This window comes from Heliangelus exortis, chromosome 12 (genome assembly GCF_036169615.1).
Source record: "Heliangelus exortis chromosome 12, bHelExo1.hap1, whole genome shotgun sequence".
In the NCBI taxonomy this organism is placed as follows: domain Eukaryota; kingdom Metazoa; phylum Chordata; class Aves; order Apodiformes; family Trochilidae; genus Heliangelus; species Heliangelus exortis.
This window is the reverse complement of record NC_092433.1, coordinates 700,843-722,328: the sequence shown is the minus strand read 5'-3', so window position 1 is coordinate 722,328 and position 21,486 is coordinate 700,843. Positions and strand designations below refer to the sequence as shown.

At 41.8% G+C, this 21,486-nt stretch overlaps 1 protein-coding gene across 4 annotated transcripts in view; it reads left to right on the top strand.

Annotated features, from left to right (window-relative positions):
- The window catches only part of FAM120A (family with sequence similarity 120 member A), a 54,924-nt gene that overhangs the window by 1,393 nt on the left and 32,045 nt on the right, over positions 1 to 21,486 (top strand). For 2 of the 4 annotated variants that reach the window (XM_071755320.1, XM_071755318.1), the window contains exons 2-6: positions 5,265 to 5,511; positions 11,077 to 11,159; positions 19,711 to 19,839; positions 20,299 to 20,395; positions 21,119 to 21,219. In XM_071755320.1, the coding sequence (XP_071611421.1) occupies positions 5,265 to 5,511; positions 11,077 to 11,159; positions 19,711 to 19,839; positions 20,299 to 20,395; positions 21,119 to 21,219 (657 nt within the window). Of the gene's footprint in view, positions 1 to 243; positions 358 to 5,264; positions 5,512 to 11,076; positions 11,160 to 19,710; positions 19,840 to 20,298; positions 20,396 to 21,118; positions 21,220 to 21,486 lie in introns of those variants that run through there. The other 2 variants (XM_071755321.1, XM_071755319.1) reach the window with 2 other exon arrangements.

Below are 21,486 nucleotides of genomic sequence, written 5' to 3'. Positions count from 1 at the left end.
TCCCCTGGCTGTGAAGCCGGGCTCGGCAGCAGGGAGGTTTTTTGCCTCCATGTTCTTTCGGGGCCGCCGCTCCGTTGACTCAAAATGTCCCTTCTTGCCCAGGGCCCCCCCTCTCCGCCTCCGATCGGGAGGGTGGTGAGGCTGGGACTTTGGTATCGCAGGTGAGAGTGGCTGGCCGAAAGCATCGTAAATCTAATTAATTATTAAGACGAAGAGGAGGAGGGGGGGAGAAAAAAAAAAAATCAGTTATCACGCACGGTGGATCTGCAACAAGTTCCCTGCTGAGGCGAGGTGTTTAAACTTGCACCGAAGGTGAAATCGCTCGCTCCAAAACGTTCGAGCTTCGTGTTGGTGAAGGTGAGGGTTTCGCTCGGCGTTGCCCAAATGCATTAATGGGCTTTTGATCAAGCGTAGAATAATTCAATCTTTACTCCGTACCGACAGACCCTTCCCGTTTGTGCGATCAGGAGCACCAATCTGACAGTTATTCATTTAAACTTCTTATTTTAAGGGGGAACCTCTGCTTTCTGGTAACTCAATCGACAAACACTTAGGCTGGGGTCCGTGGTGATCCTGCCCTGACGCCACGGCCACGGTTTTAAGGGTTGCAGGATAATAACGCGTCGCATCTCTGCACAGTGTTCCTGATTTACGGTGGTGATTGTGTATATTGAAATACAAGACGCTAGAAAAACAAGCCCCGGGATGAAGCTGCAGTTTTAAGAGTTGCTTGCTGGCTTCCCCGCTAGGGAGGTAAGAGCAGCAAGAGTGAAGCACGTACTTGCAGGCTTTATTATCATAAATTACTTTTGTGTGTAGAAAAATATTACGCAACCTTTAGAGTTGCACGCTTGATCACTAGCAGCAGCTTAACGTTATCTGGCTTTTGTACTGCTCTTTCGGCGGATTAGAAAGATTGTGGCCGAGCTGCAGCCCTGGAGTAAAGATGCCTCTCTTGAAGAAGTTCAGAAGGTGGCTTTGGGTGAAGTTCTTCTCACATTTCCATCCGCGGGCAGGAGTTGCTGTTGGTCTCTCCCGGTGCCCTGCTGGCTTGGGCAGACCCACGGAGGAAGGTGTTCCCTCTCTGAAGCCCCCCGGGGCAGGCAGTGGGCATTCAGGCCGTGGGTGATGGATGTCCCACCCTGTAGTGGCCCTGCCACTGGATGAACCTCATGTGGAACGAACTGGAAGTGTTGTTCTGGTTGTTCTTGGAGGGCGTGTTGAGCTCTGCTGAGTGCGATGCTTTGGGCTCTGTGCCTGGCTGAAGTGAGGAGGTGATGGCTGTGTCTGCTGTAGTAGTAATGTGTTTTCCTGGTCAGCATAGAAGCAAAATCGTGTACGTGTTTTGGGTAGCAATGGTGGTGTGTTCATTGGTAGGAAAAGCAGCCTCTCATTTAAACTTTTTTTTTTTGTAGTTACGAAATACTTTTATTCTTCAAGGAAAAAGTTTTGGGGACCCGTGCAGTGGAGGTATTTACCTTGGTCTGGCTTTGGGTGCAGTTGAAGTTCTCCCCAAGTTGTTATTGAGACTTAGAGGTCATTAGTAAAAGCGATTAATGGGGTCAAATAAGAAATTTTTTTTCTTTTACTGTATTAAGCTGGATATTTTGTTTAATGCAATATTGAAATGCATAGTGCATGACAGAAAGCCAGCTGTTTTGGTATTGATAGGAATTTGGTATTTGTAGTAGTCTTGTGGCATGTTGAATTAGCTCATAGTCTTTTGAATGCATTCAGGCTCATACCAGGCTCATTTCTGTTTGAAGTCCATTGAAACTGGCACATTTGACAACCTGTAGCACTTTGTTTACTTTCAAGCTTAGCTGCAGCATTAGCTCCTTCACAGTTTCTCAGTAATACTCCGTATTCTTAATCTCTGGAAACAGTTTTAGGACTAAGTGGACATGTCATAGGAGTCCCTTTCTCACATTAAAAAAAACCCCAACCCAAACCAAAAGCAGATCCTCCACAGCTTTGATGGGGAAGATTTAGAGGGTGGATATTTTGTCTGCTTCAGGTTAGCACTGGGAGTTGGCTGCAAAGTGCTGGTTACCAAATGCTGGTGGGGAGAGTTGTTGCTGTTTGTGGCATTGATATCACTGAGCCATCACTGTGCGTGTCCCAACTGCACTGGTTCTCTGGTCAGCTGCCTTGGGGGTGAGGAGGGTGTCAGCAGTTCCCATTTGATGCTTCGTTTGTGCAGCTGTTGAGAAGCTGTGGATAGCTCTGCTTTTAATTGATTTATTTTCAGATTAGGAAGTGTATTTCATGTTTATGGGGGTAACGAGAGTCACACTCAGCAAAGAACCTGTAGAACGTAAATCATATCCTTTTTCTGGGGTTCTTCTTTTACATAATCTATTGTCTTTCTAAATCTGCTTCATTACATACATCTTTCCTTAAAATTTAGTCCAGTTTGTTAATCCTCTCCCTTGTGCTCACTTTCTAGCAACCCTCCTGGTGGGCAAAGAGCAAATTCATCTTGAAGATGTCATTTTATAAAAAATTTATTTTGCATGTATGAGTGACTTTTTAAAAAAAATACATGTGCATAAAACAGTTGCCAAATTGCAGTGCTTTCTCACTTCTAAGATTTGGGTTTGAGAATACTAATTAACTATGAAGCTGATTTTCATATTTTCAGGAAACTTTTTAGTCTTGAGTAGAAGGCTTTTGTGCAGAGCTAGGAACAGGCTATGAATTTAATCTATTTTGTTAATTAGAAGGGAGAAAGAGAGTAATGTCTCCTACTCTGAACAATCCTTTTCAGCAGGATGGAAAAATAACAGGTTCCCCCAAGTTATAACAAGTATCCCACAGGTTCTTTGATTGTGACCTGGTATTTTGGTGTTAGGGGGAAGGGGAATAGTTCTTAAAAAAAACTTCCATGCAAACCAAGTTTGCTAAAATGTAAATATTTAAGCAGCAGAAATCTTAACATCTTTAATGCTTTGGTGAGACGTTGCTTTGCTCTCCGTGTCTAAATGTGCATGTTTACTCAGGCAGGATTCTCTCTTTTTGATCCACCATCATCAATGTTCACACAAGATTTAGACTTGAAAGTTTTTCCAAACTCCTCCTGGCTGTGATTTCCCCTGATCTTACCTCTCTGGGTGGGTTTTGAAGTGTGCACGTTGCTTGGGTATAGATGCATCTTTGGACTCTCCTTTTGTGAGAGGAGTAATCTATTTCTCTGTCTCTCATCTTGTTAGAGTTTTATATGGGGGATTAATTGTACTCTGGGTAAATGCAGCTCTGCCCTGTCACAATTTAATTATTTGATCACATTTTCTAGCCTTGCCTAAACATCCTGCAGTTTCCATGCTTGCTGTCTCAGATGGCTCAATAAAACAGGGAGGGAGGGAACTGGAGGCTGTGGAGGGAAAGAAAATAGTTTATAGGAGATCAGAGCAGGGCTGCACACAGTTTCCTTGTCTGTTGTCTGCATATCCAAGTCACAGCTAGTGCTGCAAAGAGTTCTTACTTTGTTTTTATAGATGGTCATGCATGCAAATATGTTGATTCCAAATACGTGTACATAACTTTAATCATCTCCCTGTAATGAAAACAAAACAAAACAAAATCCAAACAAAAGCCAAAACACCTGGGGAATTTTCCTAGCTTAAAACTTGTAAAGGTGGGGGGATGGTGAAGCTTGTGTCTCCCTCCTGGAGTTAGTATAAACTGTATAAATCTGATTCCTTCATGTTTTTCCAGAGGTGTTTCCAGTCTCTTCCAATTTGGTGTACAGCGGGCATAGTATGATTATTAGAAAACTAAATATTCTCCTTTTTCTCACCAAAACCCCCTGCATTTCAGGAACACTGGTCCAGTCCATCAAGAGCATTTCTTATGACTTCAAGGTGGTAGCATTGGCAGCAGGGAGAGCCTAGTGAGCTGGCTGTTGAGTGTATGAATAGCTCAGAGAGTTTGGGGTTTTTCTTAAAAAGGGGGCATCTCATGAAGCTATGTGGGAAAAGCAAGATTTTTATGTACCTCTCCGTAAGACCATAATACAATGCTAGGTTCCTAATGTGTGAAGCATGAGTAGAAAAGGGAGAGTTCCTGTGAGCTGGCAATTGAACACAAACTCTGTCAAGAGGTGGAGGACTGGGCCTGTTGGAGTGGGCTGTAGAGGTCTAGGACCCTTGTTGGTGTTGTGCAGGGCTTTGGCTGCAGAGGAAATCACCAACATGACTGGCACTAATACTGTAGTTATTCATGCATAATGGGGAGACTGAAGCTAATAGTTCTGTACTAGTCTGTTTTGGGATGGCTTGCTATCTTCATTGTTAAATTTGAATACTTGGTGAGGGTAGGTCATGTGAACATCCAACTTTGGGGTTTTCTGCATCACTGAATATTCATTATGTATGTAGATGGTAAAAGGCATCAGAAGCAATCAGCTCACTGAACTTTTGTGTGCTTGTGTGCAAACTGTAGCTGTAGCTCTTCCTGGTGTGTAGAAATGTAGGACTGTAAGTATTAATTCGTTATAGTGGAGCTTTTTGGTTTAGTTTAATCTCATTGATAAGAAAAGGTTAGGAACAGTATTCCAACAGTAGGAATTGGCCCACGTCTCCCCTGCACATGTCTGTTCCAGTCATCTGATTGCTGTAGCCTGAAGTATGTGCTTTGCTAGGCAACCTTGAGTTGAGAGGTGAAGCCTGGGCTATAAACTTGGAGCAGTTTACACCATCAGAGACAGCTGGGCACAAAGGAATAGGCTGTAGAGGTTTGAAAGTGGAAGAAGGGAAAAAAAAAAAAAAAAAGGCATAGCGCAGCAAAGTAGATATTTGAAAGGTCAAGAAAGTTACCTCTGTTCATCTGAGGGTTTTGCTTGTTTCCTTTAAAACAGGGCTGCAAAACTTTTAAAGTAGTTGTGATTGCTTTTTGAGGGGGCAGCTTGTCTTGTTGAACTGCTTAAGTATTCACAGCCTTAAGATTTTTTCCCCTGAGTTAATACAGACATTTGTGCAGTAATATGTTTAGAGTTTGAGTGGTTCTGTAAATAAACAGTTACTTCAGATGAGTTCAGTAAGATGTGATGCCACTCCAGTCTGCAGGCTTCCAGAACTTTGTGTTGTGTGTCTGGGTGCTCCTTACATCCTGTCCCTGTGTGCTGTGTCACTGGACTTTTTAAACCCTGCAAGTGTTTCAGATGCACATCTATAGTTCCAGAAAGACTGGACGTATCATAATACCTGTGATAAATCAGTCCTGCCATTTAACACTGTAGCTAATTACTCTGTCTTCCACTGTAGGTTGCACAGAGCATTGAGGATCATCATCAAGAAGTAATTGCTTTCTGCAGAGAAAAAGGTTTCCATGGTTTGGTTGCATATGACTCGGATTATGCATTGTGCAACATCCCTTACTATTTCAGTGCCCATGCCCTAAAACTGAGCCGTAATGGGAAAAGTCTCACAACAAGCCAATACCTAATGCATGAAGTTGCCAAGCAACTGGACCTGAATCCAAATCGCTTTCCTATTTTTGCTGCTCTTTTAGGTAAGTGAAGTAATGAAAGAACTCCATGCTGCTAGTCAGACTTAAGATTTCAGTTTCTGTTCACTGGTTTAAAATATATCTATGTATCATCTGACAAAGCACCCAGGGAAAGACATCCCTTTGTTTCAGACATTCCTACTGTACTTGAGGTGGGCTGGATGTGTGTTTATGAGGCCAGACATGCCCAGTTTATAGAGACCTGCAGGCAATGCAAATTGTGGCTGTCTGGAAGGGAGTAGAAAGTAAGAATTCTGCAAATCTGTGCCTCGCCAAAATGTTCTCAGTGGGTGGGGGGGGAATCAGGACAATTGTGGTTCTGCTAGTTTTGGTCTTGTATAGCACACAAGGTCTGCTTTTAATAATACACTCTCCAGACTGGGGAAGCATGCTTCTGTCTTACTTGTGTTCTACCTAAAAGTAACTTATGGAGTGAATATTTTTTGGCTGCAGGGTCTGAAAAAAAAAAAAAAAACAAGAATTCTGAAAGCACAGGTGACCAGCATCTTACCATTGCATTAGTTTTATTTGGATAGTTTTTTAGCTCTGCTGCTTCTAATGCTAAATGGTGCAGTATCTTTAAGGAGCACAGGTAGGAAGGACTTCAGCTTCACATCTGTACTTAAATGTGACAACTTTAACTCACTGTGTTCACAGCACTGGCAGAGAATAACAGTCATACTCTCTCAAATGGAAGAGTGGATTAATTACTGCTAGAGTTGACTTGAATAAGAGCTGTTCAGAACAGCATTTTAACTTCTTTTTTGGGTAAATAAGGATAGAGCAGCCATGTTCTTGTTCTTGTTGTACTGAGCAAGCAAATTGAGAAAACTGGATTTTTCTTTCATTTTCTCACTGACTTTGTGTTTTAGTATGGATACATGATGATAAAAGAATAAATTAATTTGAGAGCTGTGAGTGAGAGCTGTGTATTACTGCTTAAGCACACTAACAGCTTAGTAGTCCCTAATATTAAATTATTCAATTGTAAATTCCAGGCAAGTGCTTTCTACACTAAGAAGGAAAGAACCAATTCATCTTACTGTAAGAAAGACAGAATTATTTGGCTGGTTGAAGTTGGTTTTTGTTTTTTTTTTTTTTAAATTTTTTTTTTCTTGTCCAGAATGGTTACCTGCCTGCATGGCTCTGTGAAGGAATGGCAGATGATTGGCTAAGCTGCAATTTAAAACAAAAAAGTGTAAATTGTATGAAAGACTACAATTACTAGGCTTTCTTTTAGAGTCTATAAATAAACTGTTGAATGCCAAATGGGTGAGTAGGAATTACTGCTTGAAAAGCAGTTTCACAGTTGCAGATATGCTCTGTGAGTTACTGTGAATTACATCATTTTAACTTGTCACAATTACAGCTGCGTGGTCAGTTGAGACAGTGCTTGGTTATATTAAATGGTATGTGAAAGATATTCTGGTAGATTTTCTGTAGGTTTTTTTTTTAGTTTTCTGCAAGAAGCTCTTGAATATTTTTCTTTCTTAGTATCTTATATGACAAAATATTTTTCAGCAAGCTCTTACAGAAAGAAACTTGACATCATTTTACATGGTTTCTAGAGAGATATTTTGTAGCCTTTTTTGGTTTGCCAAATTAGTTCTAAGGTTAAAAAAACCCAGTTCAGCAAGAGTTCAGTTTTGTTCATTCTTTTGCATTTCTTTTGTGTGTGTATTCAGTACCAGTAAGCAGAATAAAGTTTATGGAAGTCAGGGTTAGAGCAGAAGATACTTGGGAGGTCTTCCTGCAGTGAGGGTTTTTCTTTTTTATATTAGTGAATATTACAAAACCTAAGTAATTAGATAAAGAATTACTATATGAGCTTACAAGACACATATAGTGTTTGAATTTTGTAAGTATAGGAGTATAATGATGTCATTAAAAAAAAAACAACTAAATGCATATAGGCATAGAAATGTGTGTTGTGTGATATGTGTTTAAAGCAGGGCAGCTCATTCAAATCTAATTTTTAATATTTTTATTTAATACCTGGGGGCTTGTCTGGCTTTGCAGGTTATTCTGCCCTTATTCATGTGTCCTCTTTGGGTCTCTTTTGAACCTGATAAGTAGAATGAAGAAAATCAGGATGGGAAAGCATAAGTGAGTGTTTGATTACATGGCAAGGCACATGAATCTGTTAACTTTACTCTCCTGTTTCAGAGACATCAGTGTAACTCCCCATGCTAGCACTTTGGAGGATGTTATGTGTACAGTGTGTTTCCCTGGTTTGGTTTTTAACTTTTTCTTTTCTACAGCTTTAAAGTATGGCCGAGATATTGTGTCCTCCAGGAGTGTTCTCTTAAAAAGTTCTGTCCTAATTGTTCTTCATGTGAACAGGAAGTTGATTTGGGCTATTCTGCAAATTTTTACTCCAGTGCTTCAGAATGATTTAAAAAAATGGAGAAAAAGCTTCAGCAGTAGAAAAATAAGCACAGCATAGGGCTTTCATTCAGTGAACACTTTAGATAGGGCAGTGGCTTCAATTAGTATCTAATTGCTTAAAAAAAAAGCCCACAACAAACTAAGGCGTACACTATAATAAGCCATTAAAATGGGAAAAATCAATATATGTTGAGGTTGTTCAGCCAGGTCAAGAAATAGAGGTTGCTTATATAACATTGATCTCTTTCCCACTGTGACAGTACTTTTGTAACATGTGTCTAGTCATGGAGTCTCATTCTGTTTCTCTGTAAAATTGTAGGACTACGTAAGGTGAGTACAGGCTTATTTGGACTAGAGAAAACACTGCTGCACTCCAGCATTGTAAATTCAGTGTGTGCTGAGAACTCCTCAGATGGTCAGACTGTTCCATGTCTGTGTTCAAGGGGATGGAGTTACCTGAAATGACAGATGGGGACCAAACAAGATTGAGTTTTTGGTGGAAGGGAGAGGAACTCTGACTGTTTTAGGTCATCTGCAGGAGTTACTGTTAGTTATCACAAAATGTCTGGTGGTCTGGCTGTAATTGATTGTTTCAGACCTGCATTATAAAGGCTGTCTAATCCTACTTTGATAATGGTAAGAATGTGGCTGTTAGATACAAACTTGTTGAATATTTCTCATGCAAGTTTAAGGTTTAGCTTCTAATTAATAAAAATTACAATGTTCCCTTGCTGGAGATCTCAGCAGTAGGTGAAGTATTGATTGGACACAAAGACTTCACTCTTTGAAAGGGCGTCTACTATTTGTCAGACAGCTTGCTTGGTTTTCATGTCTTAAATAGTATTAAAAGCAAACTAAATGATTTTACAAACAAAATATTAAGAAAGCAAACAATTGTCATATTCAGAGAATCTAGTCATGTTTTTAACCAGTCAGTGAGACATAAAGATGTTGTCCAAACTGAAATTTAAAACCAAACCAAACAACAGAAAAAAACCCACTAAAGTGTAGTATGTTTAAGAGCAGTGAGAACTGTGTATTCACTGCTAAGCTGATGCATCTGTAAAAACAGACATTGAAAATATCCTTATGTTAGCTCCCAGAAGTGTAATAATACATTCTGCTTAGCTTTGGATCCACAGACACTGAACTGTATTAGTGGTTGATAAGTTATTCTTTGATCAATTCAATCTTTTTTAATTATTTCCTAGTAGTAAGAGTTTTTTAGAACTTTTTCTGAGTGTGATGTGCTTTGGCAAAAACAAGCCCAAAATAATTTAAGTGGTCTTCAGTTTGATATGAACAGCTTGGTAAATACAGGCACTGGCTCTGTTCAGTGAAACAGCTTCATTTTTTTTGATGCTGCCAGCCCAGGCTCCTCTCTGGTCAGGTCAGGGAAAGGAACTTGAGGGATTGGGGAGCCTGGTGGGTGTCAGGGGTGCTGGTGGGTGTCAGGGGAGCTGGTGGGTGTCAAGGATGCTGGTGGGTGTCAGGGGTGCTGGTGGGTGTCAGGGGAGCTGGTGGGTGTCAGGGGAGCTGATGGGTGTCAGGGGAGCTGGGTGGGTGTCAGGGGAGCTGGTGGGTGTCAGGGGAGCTGGTGGGTGTCAGGGGAGCTGGGTGGGTGTCAGGGGAGCTGGGTGGGTGTCAGGGGTGCTGGGTGGGTGTCAGGGGAGCTGATGGGTGTCAGGGGAGCTGGGTGGGTGTCAGGGGAGCTGGTGGGTGTCAGGGGAGCTGATGGGTGTCAGGGGTGCTGGGTGGGTGTCAGGGGAGCTGATGGGTGTCAGGGGAGCTGGGTGGGTGTCGGGAGCTGGTGGGTGTCAGGGGAGCTGATGGGTGTCAGGGGAGCTGGTGGGTGTCAGGGGAGCTGGTGGGTGTCAGGGGTGCTGGTGCCAGGGGTGCTGGGTGGGTGTCAGGGGAGCTGGTGGGTGTCAGGGGAGCTGGTGGGTGTCAAGGATGCTGGTGGGTGTCAGGGGTGCTGGTGGGTGTCAGGGGAGCTGGTGGGTGTCAGGGGAGCTGATGGGTGTCAGGGGAGCTGGGTGGGTGTCAGGGGAGCTGGTGGGTGTCAGGGGAGCTGGTGGGTGTCAGGGGAGCTGGGTGGGTGTCAGGGGAGCTGGGTGGGTGTCAGGGGTGCTGGGTGGGTGTCAGGGGAGCTGATGGGTGTCAGGGGAGCTGGGTGGGTGTCAGGGGAGCTGGTGGGTGTCAGGGGAGCTGATGGGTGTCAGGGGTGCTGGGTGGGTGTCAGGGGAGCTGATGGGTGTCAGGGGAGCTGGGTGGGTGTCGGGAGCTGGTGGGTGTCAGGGGAGCTGGTGGGTGTCAGGGGAGCTGGGTGGGTGTCAGGGTAGCTGGGTGGGTGTCAGGGGAGCTGGTGGGTGTCAGGGGAGCTGGGTGGGTGTCAGGGGAGCTGGTGGGTGTCAGGGGAGCTGGGTGGGTGTAAGGGGAGCTGGTGGGTGTCAGGGGTGCTGATGGGTGTCAGGGGAGCTGGGTGGGTGTCAGGGGAGCTGGTGGGTGTCAGGGGAGCTGATGGGTGTCAGGGGAGCTGGGTGGGTGTCAGGGGTGCTGGTGGGTGTCAGGGGAGCTGGTGGGTGTCAGGGGAGCTGGGTGGGTGTCAGGGGAGCTGGGTGGGTGTCAGGGGAGCTGGGTGGGTGTCAGGGGAGCTGGGTGGGTGTCAGGGGAGCTGATGGGTGTCAGGGGAGCTGCCTTGCTCAGAGGGTTAAGCAGACCTGCCTGGTGGTTGCTGCTTGCCCCAGGCTGGATGCTGGAGCAGAGTGCAGGTTCCAGAGGCAGCTCCTGTGTGGATAGGGAACAGCAGGTGGTGGGATGCAGGAGGGGCTCAGCAGTTTGTGTTGGAGAGCAACAGGATGTGCTCTCACACCTGCACCGTGAAGTCCCACTGAGGACACGCCAGGTCGGGGCTGGCACCATGTGTTGTGACTGGCTCTGTTGGCTCTCTGAGTGAGCTGGGTTTCATGGAAGAGTGCTCCTCAGCAGAAGGAATTTTGCCTTGCTGCAGCAGCAGCATGCTAATTAGGTTTTTCTGGAGTAACAGAAAAGTATCTGCAGCTTAATCTCTCCTTGTTAATCCTATTGATTGGAAACTGAGGCCTGATTGCAAAGTTGTTTTGCTGGGCATAGGAGCTGTCATATTCTGTGGTGTACTTACAGTTCTGCATTATGTTTCAGGTAATCATATTCTACCTGATGAAGATTTGGCTTCCTTTCATTGGAGTTTACTTGGTCCAGAACATCCACTAGCTTCACTTAAGGTACAAATTTAATACAACTATGAGCAAATAAGCTAAAATAAATCTTAGCAGTTAATCAGAGCAGTGTAATTACTTCACAGCAGCTATGCCAGGCTCTGGTGTCCCAGTGCCTCCTTGTTGACTGCAGAGGATAGCAAGGGTGATTAGCCTTGCAAGGCTAAACTTAGCCTGTGTGATCCCCCTCAGTGCCCTTTAGCTGCATGAGCCATGTGCCCTCAGTGGGGTTTGGCTTTGAGAATATAGCTTCATACTCTGGTTTTTTGTTTTTAAGAGGAGAATTTATTGTTTAGTTATATTCTTCAACTGTCAAAAATAATTAGGTGAATATCTGAGTTTGTGTGCAATAGTCAGTTTTCTGTACTTTTTAAAGTGCAAATAATTGTGCAAGAGAGCCACCATGACCTTCAGTAGGGTTTTTATTTGTTTTGAGACAAGTAACTTTTGTCTGATGCTCTTGGTTTACAGTATGTCTGTTCTGCTGCTTCATCACACTTGCTTTGTACATCTGCCAAGTAGATAGCTATAAAAGGGAAACTGGACACATCAGAGAAGGGGGTAATAGTGTCCAGCCTTTCTCTCTGCCACAACAGACCTGCCTTTTTCCCTTAAGGTGTACTGTATAGATCAGTTTGATTTTTACAAATTCTGTGGGACTGTTTGTTTAGAAGTACATCAAAAGTAGGCGGTGTTTTTTTCCCCCTTGTATTCCCAAAGTTTATGAAGCATTGAAAATTTGTGACATATTTTGCTGAAGGTAGAATTTAAGAACAGATAGAAGATTTTCAGCAGTTTTTAAGGCTTGCACGTGCATTGCTTAGTGAACGGCTGTGACAATTTGATGTTACACTCATCCCCATTTTGCTGCCTCTCCTGTGTTTAGCAAGGTAAGTGTCAGCACGTTGCAGTGGCAAAACAAACTGTGCATGCATGTTTGCTGCTTCCTTGTGAAACTGGAGATGGAAAATGAAAAGACTTGAGTGCGCCTGTATTTTCATTTTTTACTAAAAAGATTAAAATATAGGACTTCACTCAAAGTGGCTAATAAACTTTCTGATGGTGGGCATACTTTCCTGTGGTTTAGGCTTGTTGATACTTGTTAGGCTTGTAGATACTTGTTGCCTTTGCCTCTAGATTTACATTTTCAGTGGAAGCACCAGTTGGGCTTCTTAACTGGCATCCTAAGGGAATGACACTTGTTTCCTTTGAGCATCACTGAGCTGTCTTAGGCAGCCCTCCCTTGTATTTATTTAATCTGTTGGCCAATATTAATCAGATTTGAAAGAGATTCCTATTTGGCTCTACAGGCTCCATGAAAACTGATATGCTGTTATCAGCAAAAAAGACCCAAATTAGTGCCCTTACTGAGGGTAAAGGCTACCACAATATGTGATTTTGTTTAATTTCACAGCAGCTTGCTGGGTAGTTGTTGAGTGCCACAGAACAACTTTCTGGTTTTTTGTTTTGTTTTGGTTTTTAGCTTCAGTTACAGCAGTGCTTATGGTTTGAAGTTATAACTTATTTAAGAATCTCATTAATTCAATATAATTTCATTCTGCACACTAGTATGTCAATGTCATTCCAAATCTTTCTGGAGAGACCTCTTTTGTTAATTGCACAGGTGCAAAAAGCACTGCTTCCTATATTTTATAAATGGTTAAAAAACCTGGAAGACATGTTTATGTTAGCCAGGAGCTTGATAGCAACAATTACTTTCAGAACAGTTACAAACAAGCTGTTATGAAAACTGGAAAGGGAGTGGGTGAAGACTGCCCAGGATATACTCCTGGGCCATGCTTACAAACTTTGCTTTGTTGCATCTGTTTAGAGTTTTATTGTGTATTCTCCAGTCTCAGGTACCAAGAGCTCTGATTCCCCAGTTCATTCACCTCGGGATTTAGAATGCATTTTCTCCTTGTGTAAAGATTTTAATCTGTTGTACCTAGGACAGTATGGTGTTGAGCATCAAAGCAAACAGATTTAGTTCCCAGTGGGCTGATAGGTTGTGTTTCAGTGAGGACTGTGGCAGTTGATAATGCATTCTTAATATCTTACTAAGAAGATAACTCTTCCTATGATGGAAGTTTTGTTACCAATAAAAAGTTTAATTGAGAAAAGAAACTACCAGTCTTCATTGGTAGGAGACTGATGTATCAGCTCAGGTGTCAGCATAGGTGAAGGAAAAGCAAAACTGAGGATCCTGTGCCTCTGGTTAAAAGAGGAACATGAGGGTGGTGCATTCATCTGGGGACAGCTGAGTGGAAATGGGAATCTGAACAAAGAATCCTCATTTCACATCTAGAGAGAAATAAACCTAACAGTCAGGACATCTTCACAGGCTGGATATAAAGCTGTGCCTATCAGAAGACACCAACAATGACCTTCAGCTCAGCAAAACTGGTAAAGTTCCATGGACAAATTTAAATGAAGAGATTTGAATTACTGTTGCTGCAAAAGGGGAAAAAGAATCAAAAACTGACCCTGCCAGCTGTTCTGAGTCAGGGTCTTGTCTCTCTGAATGTCCCTGTGTGAGCAAATCATGCATCTAATTGATGAGTAGCCAGGTGCTTGCATCCTGTTACCTGACTGCAAGCAGAGTTCACTGAAATTACCACCACCAGATCAGAAGCTGAAACAAGGAAGGGGTTGAGAGACTCACTGGAAAGTAACTTGATCACTAGGCCTTGTTTGGTAATTAGAATTATACTACTTTTTATTTATATGTTTTAGGATTTATCTTAAAGGCAAAAACAATTCAGTTCTTATTCTTGGAAAGCTTGTTACAGTATGGAGCTTCCATATCAATGCATAATGCCATCAGAATGATACTAGGAGGGCAGTTGCTTATCTCTGGAATGAATAGTACCTGTTTGGGAGTGCAAGCCACCAAAATGCTGACTCTGTTCACAAGGTAACCTTAGAGATAAAAGTTAATACAATCTCCCTTTTTTGAAAAAGATGTGTATGCAGAGAAACTGAGATTGCTATCTTAATTTTGTGATGGATCATCTTCCCATTAGGATGGTTTTGAAAAGATTAATGCATTGGGCTGTCTTTGGCAAACTCTGATCTGGTGACCATCCATATTCCACATTTGTTTTTACCTGGAATAACTAGCTAGCTGATCTCCTTGGTTATTTTTTCTCAGTAGGAAAACAGATTCATTCAAAAAGCAATGCAAAATATGCAGGTTAGGCTCCTCTGAATTGCTCTAGGAAATTCCTGTATTTCTGTTTGCTGACTTCAGAGGGTGTCTGCCAGAGGGAGACCAATATGCTAAGTAGGTGCTTAGGTAATTTGCTGCTGCTCAGATAACAAAGGTGGTAGTCTCAAGATCTGCTTCAAGTAAGTGTTTGTTGCCTGAGGGTTTTTATGTTAAGGGTCATCATGGGATGAGGCAGGTCAGGTAGTCATTTAGTCCAACCTTCTGCTAAAATGATGGTCAGCTTGAGGTCAGAACAGGTTGCTCAGGGCTTTGCTTAGGCTCGGCTTGAAAATTTGCAAGGTTGGAGACTGTCCAACCTGTCTGGGCAGCCTGCTCCATGGTTTGACAGGCCCAGCAGTAAAAATGTTTTACCTTGCACACAGTCTGAACCTGTTTTGTTTCAGGCTATGTCTGCTGTCTCTTGTTCTTGCAGAGTTCACTGTGAAGAGCATAGCTGCATGTACTCAGTAACCTTTTTGTAGGTATTGGAATGCTATTGTTAGGTATCTGCAAAGCCTATCTTTGCCAGGCTGAATAAGCCCCATTCCCTCATATAGAGCAAGTGCTGCAACTCCTTAACCACCCTGATGGCTTTCTGCAGAACTGGGTCAAATTTTTGACATCTGGCTTGTACTGGGGAGCCCAAGACTGCACACAAAGCTTTGGAGGTGATCTAAGGAGCCTAGAGGAGGAAGAGCCCTCCATCTGCTGGCTCTGCTCCTGCATCCCTGCTGCCAGTCTGCCCTCTTGGCTCCTGTTCAGGTTGCTGTGCTACTCCAAGAGCCCCACGTCCTTTTTAGCACAGCCTCAGCCTGCAGAGCAGCCAGGGGTTATTTCTGCCCAGGTGCTAGATTTTGCTTTTGTAGTTGTTGAATTTCTTAAGGTTCCTGTTGGCTCATTCCTGTAGCTTGTCTAGGTCACTCTGGATAGCAGCCCAGGCCTTGAGGTCATGGTAGGGTGCAGGGTTGTCACACAGGTTGTCTCAGGTAAAGTGAGCCTGTATCACACCTCAGGCTTGTGTTCCTGCTCTCTCCTTTTCTTTCTGACATCCCTGTTGTTCCTCTGTTTGGCTTGGGTTTTCTCAGAGTCCTGTGTGTATAAGTTGCTAGCAAATGACCTCCATGTTGTGTGTGTTCTTGTTGCAGTCATGACGTATGCAAAAGTAGAAAGAGGTCAGTTTCCCAACCAGGATGGAAGGAAGAGGAGAGACAACTTCTATCTGGAAACTCAGTCTTTAGGGAAAAGCTGAGCTTTTCTGGTTTGGGAGGATTTTAAGACTTCCAGGGTCCTTGTTGTGTCTTCAGAAAGCTTATCATTAGATCAGATGCACTACAAGCTTGTAAGATTAAATGCTTTCAACACTCAAAGGCTGATACAAGATCAAACACTTTAGATGCAATCTCTAATAGAAATTAATAGACAAAAATACCAAAACTGAGTCAGTTTGTTGTACCATTCTTCGTATCTTCATCCTGTTCTCTCTCCAGTGGGGGAAGAAATATGTAGCTGAATGTTCAAGGTCACTTTTTTAATGGCTTGAAAATAAAACTAAACTCATTATCTGTTTCCAGCAAGCACAGCAGTACTTATGTTGATTAGCTGTTACAGGCTTTGCTTCCTGGAGAGAGTGGGCAACTGGAGTTGTCCAAGAACTGAGGAGCTTTTCCCAAGTGTAGTTTATATACCTTCTACAGTATCCTAATACTTAATAGTTACACATATGTGATTCTGTTCTCTTTTAATAAAAGACTTTTGCAAGTTTCTTTTGTCAAACACTAAGACGTTTTTGTCTTGTAGCTTTTTGGCTTGTGATGTTGCACTGTGCCTCCCATTATGACAAATAACTGTGTAGAATCAATTTCCTTTCCCTAGCTAATCTTTTCAGAGTGCATTAAATGGTTTGCTTCTGATTTTTGTCAGTGGTTCATCACAAAACTGGAGTAGTCCTACAACTAGCAAAGAAACTGTGCAGTTTTTCATGTGTCATGTTTTCTAACCTGATGACCTCCAAGTGTGTAATCCACCTCCATGTTTCCCATTCCAAAATTGATTTTCCATGTTGTTTCTTGTCTGAAACATTTCTGTAGAGGATGTGAGAAAAAAAACAGCTTCTAGGAAAAAAATGTTCTATAATGAGAAATTGTTAAAAAATTGTGCTAATTTTGCACTAAAATGCTTTGCATGCAGCTGAATGTGAGTTTGAACCATGAACACGGTTTCTGTAACTTCTGCTGTTAAGTCTTAATTTCTCCCACACCTAACCCTTAGTAAGACAAGTTAGCTTTTAATGCATGCATTATTAGAAACATTATTTATGATTCTGTTCAAAATCTACAGTTTTGGATTCCTGGAAAGTTCAAAAATGAATAGGAATCCTTTGTTCTTCAGTATCATGAAAGTACTTCCTATTTCTCCACTTCTCATTTCTGGCTTCTGTGTAGGTCATGACATTTTTAGTTTTGAGGGTATTCTCACATTCGAACTGGATGTCTTTGAAACAGAAAAAAAGAAAGTCCAAGTAGCTTGTCTGTCTCTAGGTCTGTAATACATGTTTTCATAAGGTCTCACTTGAGGAATTAAGAATATACTCCAGTGAGGTCTTCAGGCTGTTTGTTTAAATGCAGCTAAGCTGGGGGCAGTATGCACAGTAAGCCCTTAAAGTGTCTAATTTGGGCTTAATAATTCTAGGGTCTAAGCTGAATGTTAGTGCCAGAGTGATGTGATGTCTTCTCTTGATGCTAAGTGCTTACAGTTTATGAAATATTATTATCTTGGAGATCACATAAAACTAATGATAGATTGCTTGCTCCTTTCATCCACTGAATTTTCAAGCAGAGATTGCAGAAACATTGTGGTAGTAAGGCAGGGTTTTTCCAAGGCAGAGAGCACATCTAACGTGCCACAGCCCTGTAATGACTCAGCCACTTTAGGGATGTGTAATTGTTGGATGTACAAATAAAATGGTAGGTGTTCACAAAACGACTGAGATTACCAGTGAGAAGAGAAAATCTGTTGCTTCTGCTTGCAGCTTGGGTGCAAAATTTTACCATCAATATTTGTGACTGTAAGCTTACAGGCAAATGTGATCTATATTTGGGATTGTTGTATATTTTCAGAATGCACACTAATGAAAATTTAGAATTTACTATCTGAAATAGAAATAATTACCATGCCACTGACTCCACTACAGAGAACTGTTCTTAATTTAGGTTTATAAAATGTGGAGCTCATCTGTGGTAGAGAAGAACCAGGTATACACTGACTGTGACATATGTAAAAAAGTAGACATTAAGGAAAAGAAACTAATAAAAATGGGCATCTGGGCAAAGTGGCTTAAATAGGAAGAAGGCAAGTAAGGGCAGCAAAGAAAATAATTACATCTGGTGGACTCCATATGAAATAAAAAGGGGTTGTGGTACAGATTGTAAACTTGCAAAGATAAATTCTGATTCAGACTGAATCAGCCTTTGCATCAACATTTCTGAGAAAGCTGAATTTCAGTATTTTCTGTTAAAGCATGAGACCTTATGTTCTCATATCTTAAAAACTAGAGCTGTTAAATAATAATGATACCTCAAATCTTGAATCACTGAACATTGCAAATAGGCAGATTATAATATGTTAAAGGCAAAACAGTCTAGCAACTGCTGCAGGCACAGAGTGCTCCGGAATTGTACAGAAATTCCAGACAGAATTTTTAGAAATTCCTCAGGCATTCTCGAGAATTTAGGACACGTGGTTGGAGATCTCTTTCTTGCTACAGAAGGAAAGGACCAGAAGCCACCTATGGCTGAGTAGTTCTCCAGCCCCAGGTAGCAGCATCATTCACTGCTTTTAATGTGGAAATGGTCTGTGATAGTTGCTTGACCTGAAGTTTCTGGGGACTGGTACCAACCATCCCACAGTGCATGCAGGAGCAGGAATTCCCATAGTCCTACACTGAATAATTCTCAGTTTATTTTCAGGACTTGGTATAGGAGGAGCCTGTTGACAGTGTTGAGATGGAAGTCCAGGGTTTCTGGGATGTGGATATGAGAATCAGGCCAAGGAACAGTCTAGAACTACCTGGTTGGGCACATCCAGCTGTGCTGCCAGCTGCTGAGCTGCAGGAGCTTTGGCTGTTGTTGTCCCACAGACTTCTTCCAGCTTTCTTACTACAAAGGAAAGTCTTCTGCTACAGAGTCCAAAGTCATTCTTCTCGAACCCGTGGCCTGACTCAGTGACCAGTGAATTAGTGGGAATTTGTCATTTTCCTAAGATCTTGAGTAGACTGTACCATAGGCTTTCTTTTGCCCACAAAAGCCTATGGTCTGTGTGTGCTCAGGCAATGAACTCCAGGAAATTTTTCAGCATGCATTTAAGTGCATGTTTCTCATGTACTCAAAGCAGTTGGTTAATATGGGAGGTCAGACACACCTCTCATGGGATGGTGGAACATCCATTATTTTAATGGCAGAATATTGAAACAATTTTATCAATGGAATCATATTCTTAAGAATTGTCCTCTGTGTCTGCAAAAAGAGTAACCAGCCCTATAACCAAAAGTAACTATGGTCACATTGTAGCAACAAGAGAAATCCATATGTCAGTCTTTGTTGGTGTATAATGTAAAATAATCTATTGCCTGAAATATTACTGCTAATGTGAAGCTGTACAAATATATTCTAGTACAGATAAAAAAAATACACAAACACTTAAGCTATGTAATCTTCAAATAATGATTTTTAGACCAATTTCTATAGAATCTTGAAAATAAGTTTCCTTGAGATGTTTCTTTTCTCCACTTGGTTTTCAGATCCTCCCTTTTTTATGTACATGTAGATCATCCTGTTCCCAGTGGATCTCCTTCATCAATTCTGATACCACTTTTTACATTCATTCAGAGTCTAAATTGTGTCAAAATAACTTCTGGCATGCCTGTATATATATATATATATGTGTGTGTGTGTGTGTGTGTGTGTGTATGTGAAATGAATGTATCCACATTAGATAAAGCCTTTTGCTCTGGAGGAAGTATCCAGCTAGAAAGCAGTAAAATAATGAGCATTATTGATCTTGCTTGTTGAAGCTGGTGTTTAACCAGCAAGTACTTAGACAGAGGTGAGGTTTTACATACATACATATATTTGTGTGTATATATATATATATATATACACACTGTAGAGGGCAAGATACACGAGTGATAGATCAACTCGAAGCCTTAAAAACAAGGTGGAAGACCCCCAGATATTTAGATACTACATCTGGCACCATGGAAATGGTTGCATATGTTTTCAATAAGTAGGAGGGTTGATTGTTTGGTGTGTAGAGCAGCAGGTAACTTGATGCTGGCTGTGTTTGTCTGCCCAGGTACGTGCTCACCAGTTAGTTTTACCGCCCTGTGACGTAGTGATCAAAGCCGTAGCCGACTACGTCCGTAACATTCAGGACACCACTGATTTGGATGCCATAGCAAAAGATGTTTTTCAACATTCACAGGTAAAGTAAAAAGGGGAAAAAAAAAAAAAAAAAAAAGTGGCTTGGGTATTTTTTTTAAACCAGCTTTGCATTTGTGTTGAAGAATTCCATTCTGTAAAAATAGTGTTTTGCATGAGCTGCTGCCAGGAGTCTGCTGGTACGTGCAGTGCCCACATTTTCTGAAGGTAAAAGCACTGCATTTACCCTCAGTGCTTTAAAGTTCTTGAGAACTAACAGGGTTTTGTAGTCCAGCTTTGTGCACTGCCATTGGCACTCAGTGCTGTGTGAAGATAGTATTTTCAAGCTTTATTCTTACATGGAGTAATTCTTCTTGTGCTGGAGTGTGCTGCAGTCCTCCTGGCTCCATAGGCATGATGCTGCATGTGGCACAGTCTGCATTAACTACTCTACAGCACACTGTCCACCTGGAGGTGATGTGCCTGGATTTGCTTCTGACCAATCTTTTTTCTTTTATTTTAGTCTAGAACGGATGACAAAGTCACTCGATTTAAGAGAGCAGTTGCTTATTATTCAGCAACTAATAAACCTATGCCATTTCATCCACCACATTACCTAGGTAAGTAATGAAAGAAACAAGGCTTCATTTTAATTCAACCCTCACATAATCATAAGTGAGAAATGGTTTTACTGGGAGGATCTTGCAAAAATGGTTATTTTCTGGCAATTTTCATTGCCCCTTTCAAAAGGATTTCATGGGGTCCATGGTTGTGTTCTTCCATTCCTGGCTGTTGCTGCTCCTGTTCTAACATCAGGACACTTGAGCATGATGCTGTCAACAACTGAGATCTGGTGACTGATTCCAGTCATGAAGACAGTGTCTGCTTCTTTTCCATAAACATACTTCTTGTTCCTGGAGTCCACTGGACTTTAATGATGTATTTTAGTAATCCCCTTAGAGCCTTTGATTTTTTTTATGTCCTAACATACGTGTTTAAGTTGCTCCACAAATCATTCTGGCATTTTTTCACCACCCTGAGGATGGTGAAATACTGGAACAGGTAGGTTTCTATTCCCAGGTAGAATAGAAACATGCAGTAATGAGTGATACAAATAACTGAGACAAGTAAAATAGACCTCACAAGCTACAAAGTATTTTGTTAGAATGCAAAAAATTAATTAAACCAACTTAGAGGCATGCTAACAGAACAAGAATAAATAAACCATAGAAGCAAAAGGATAAAAAAGGGTAACATCTGTGTAAAATGGGGAGTGATATCATGAATGACTTTTTTTTTTTTTTTTCCTGTTGTTTTTCCTCACCTCCCTGTTTGCAATACAGCAGCCAGACCAAATCAGTTTGGTATGCCTGGGATAGTGCCACCATATGTTCCTTCTCAGATGCTTAACATTCCACAGACCTCACTACAAGCAAAACCAGTGGTAAGTACAGTCCTCTGCTCTTCTCCTTGGGAAAAACCTGCTGTGCTCATGAAATGAAAATATAGGTGGGAAGGTATAGCCAACCTTTTTCAGCATGGGCGTGCACTGCTTGAATTTCAAATCTGGAACTTACAGTGATGCTACAGTTTTTATGGATGTCCACAATAGCTGAGACTTAATGTAGACTTGGAAGATGTCACTTGATTAAATAATGTATTTTGTTCTAAAAGGAAAGCCTTTTTACCTTCACTTAAGAAAGATCACTTT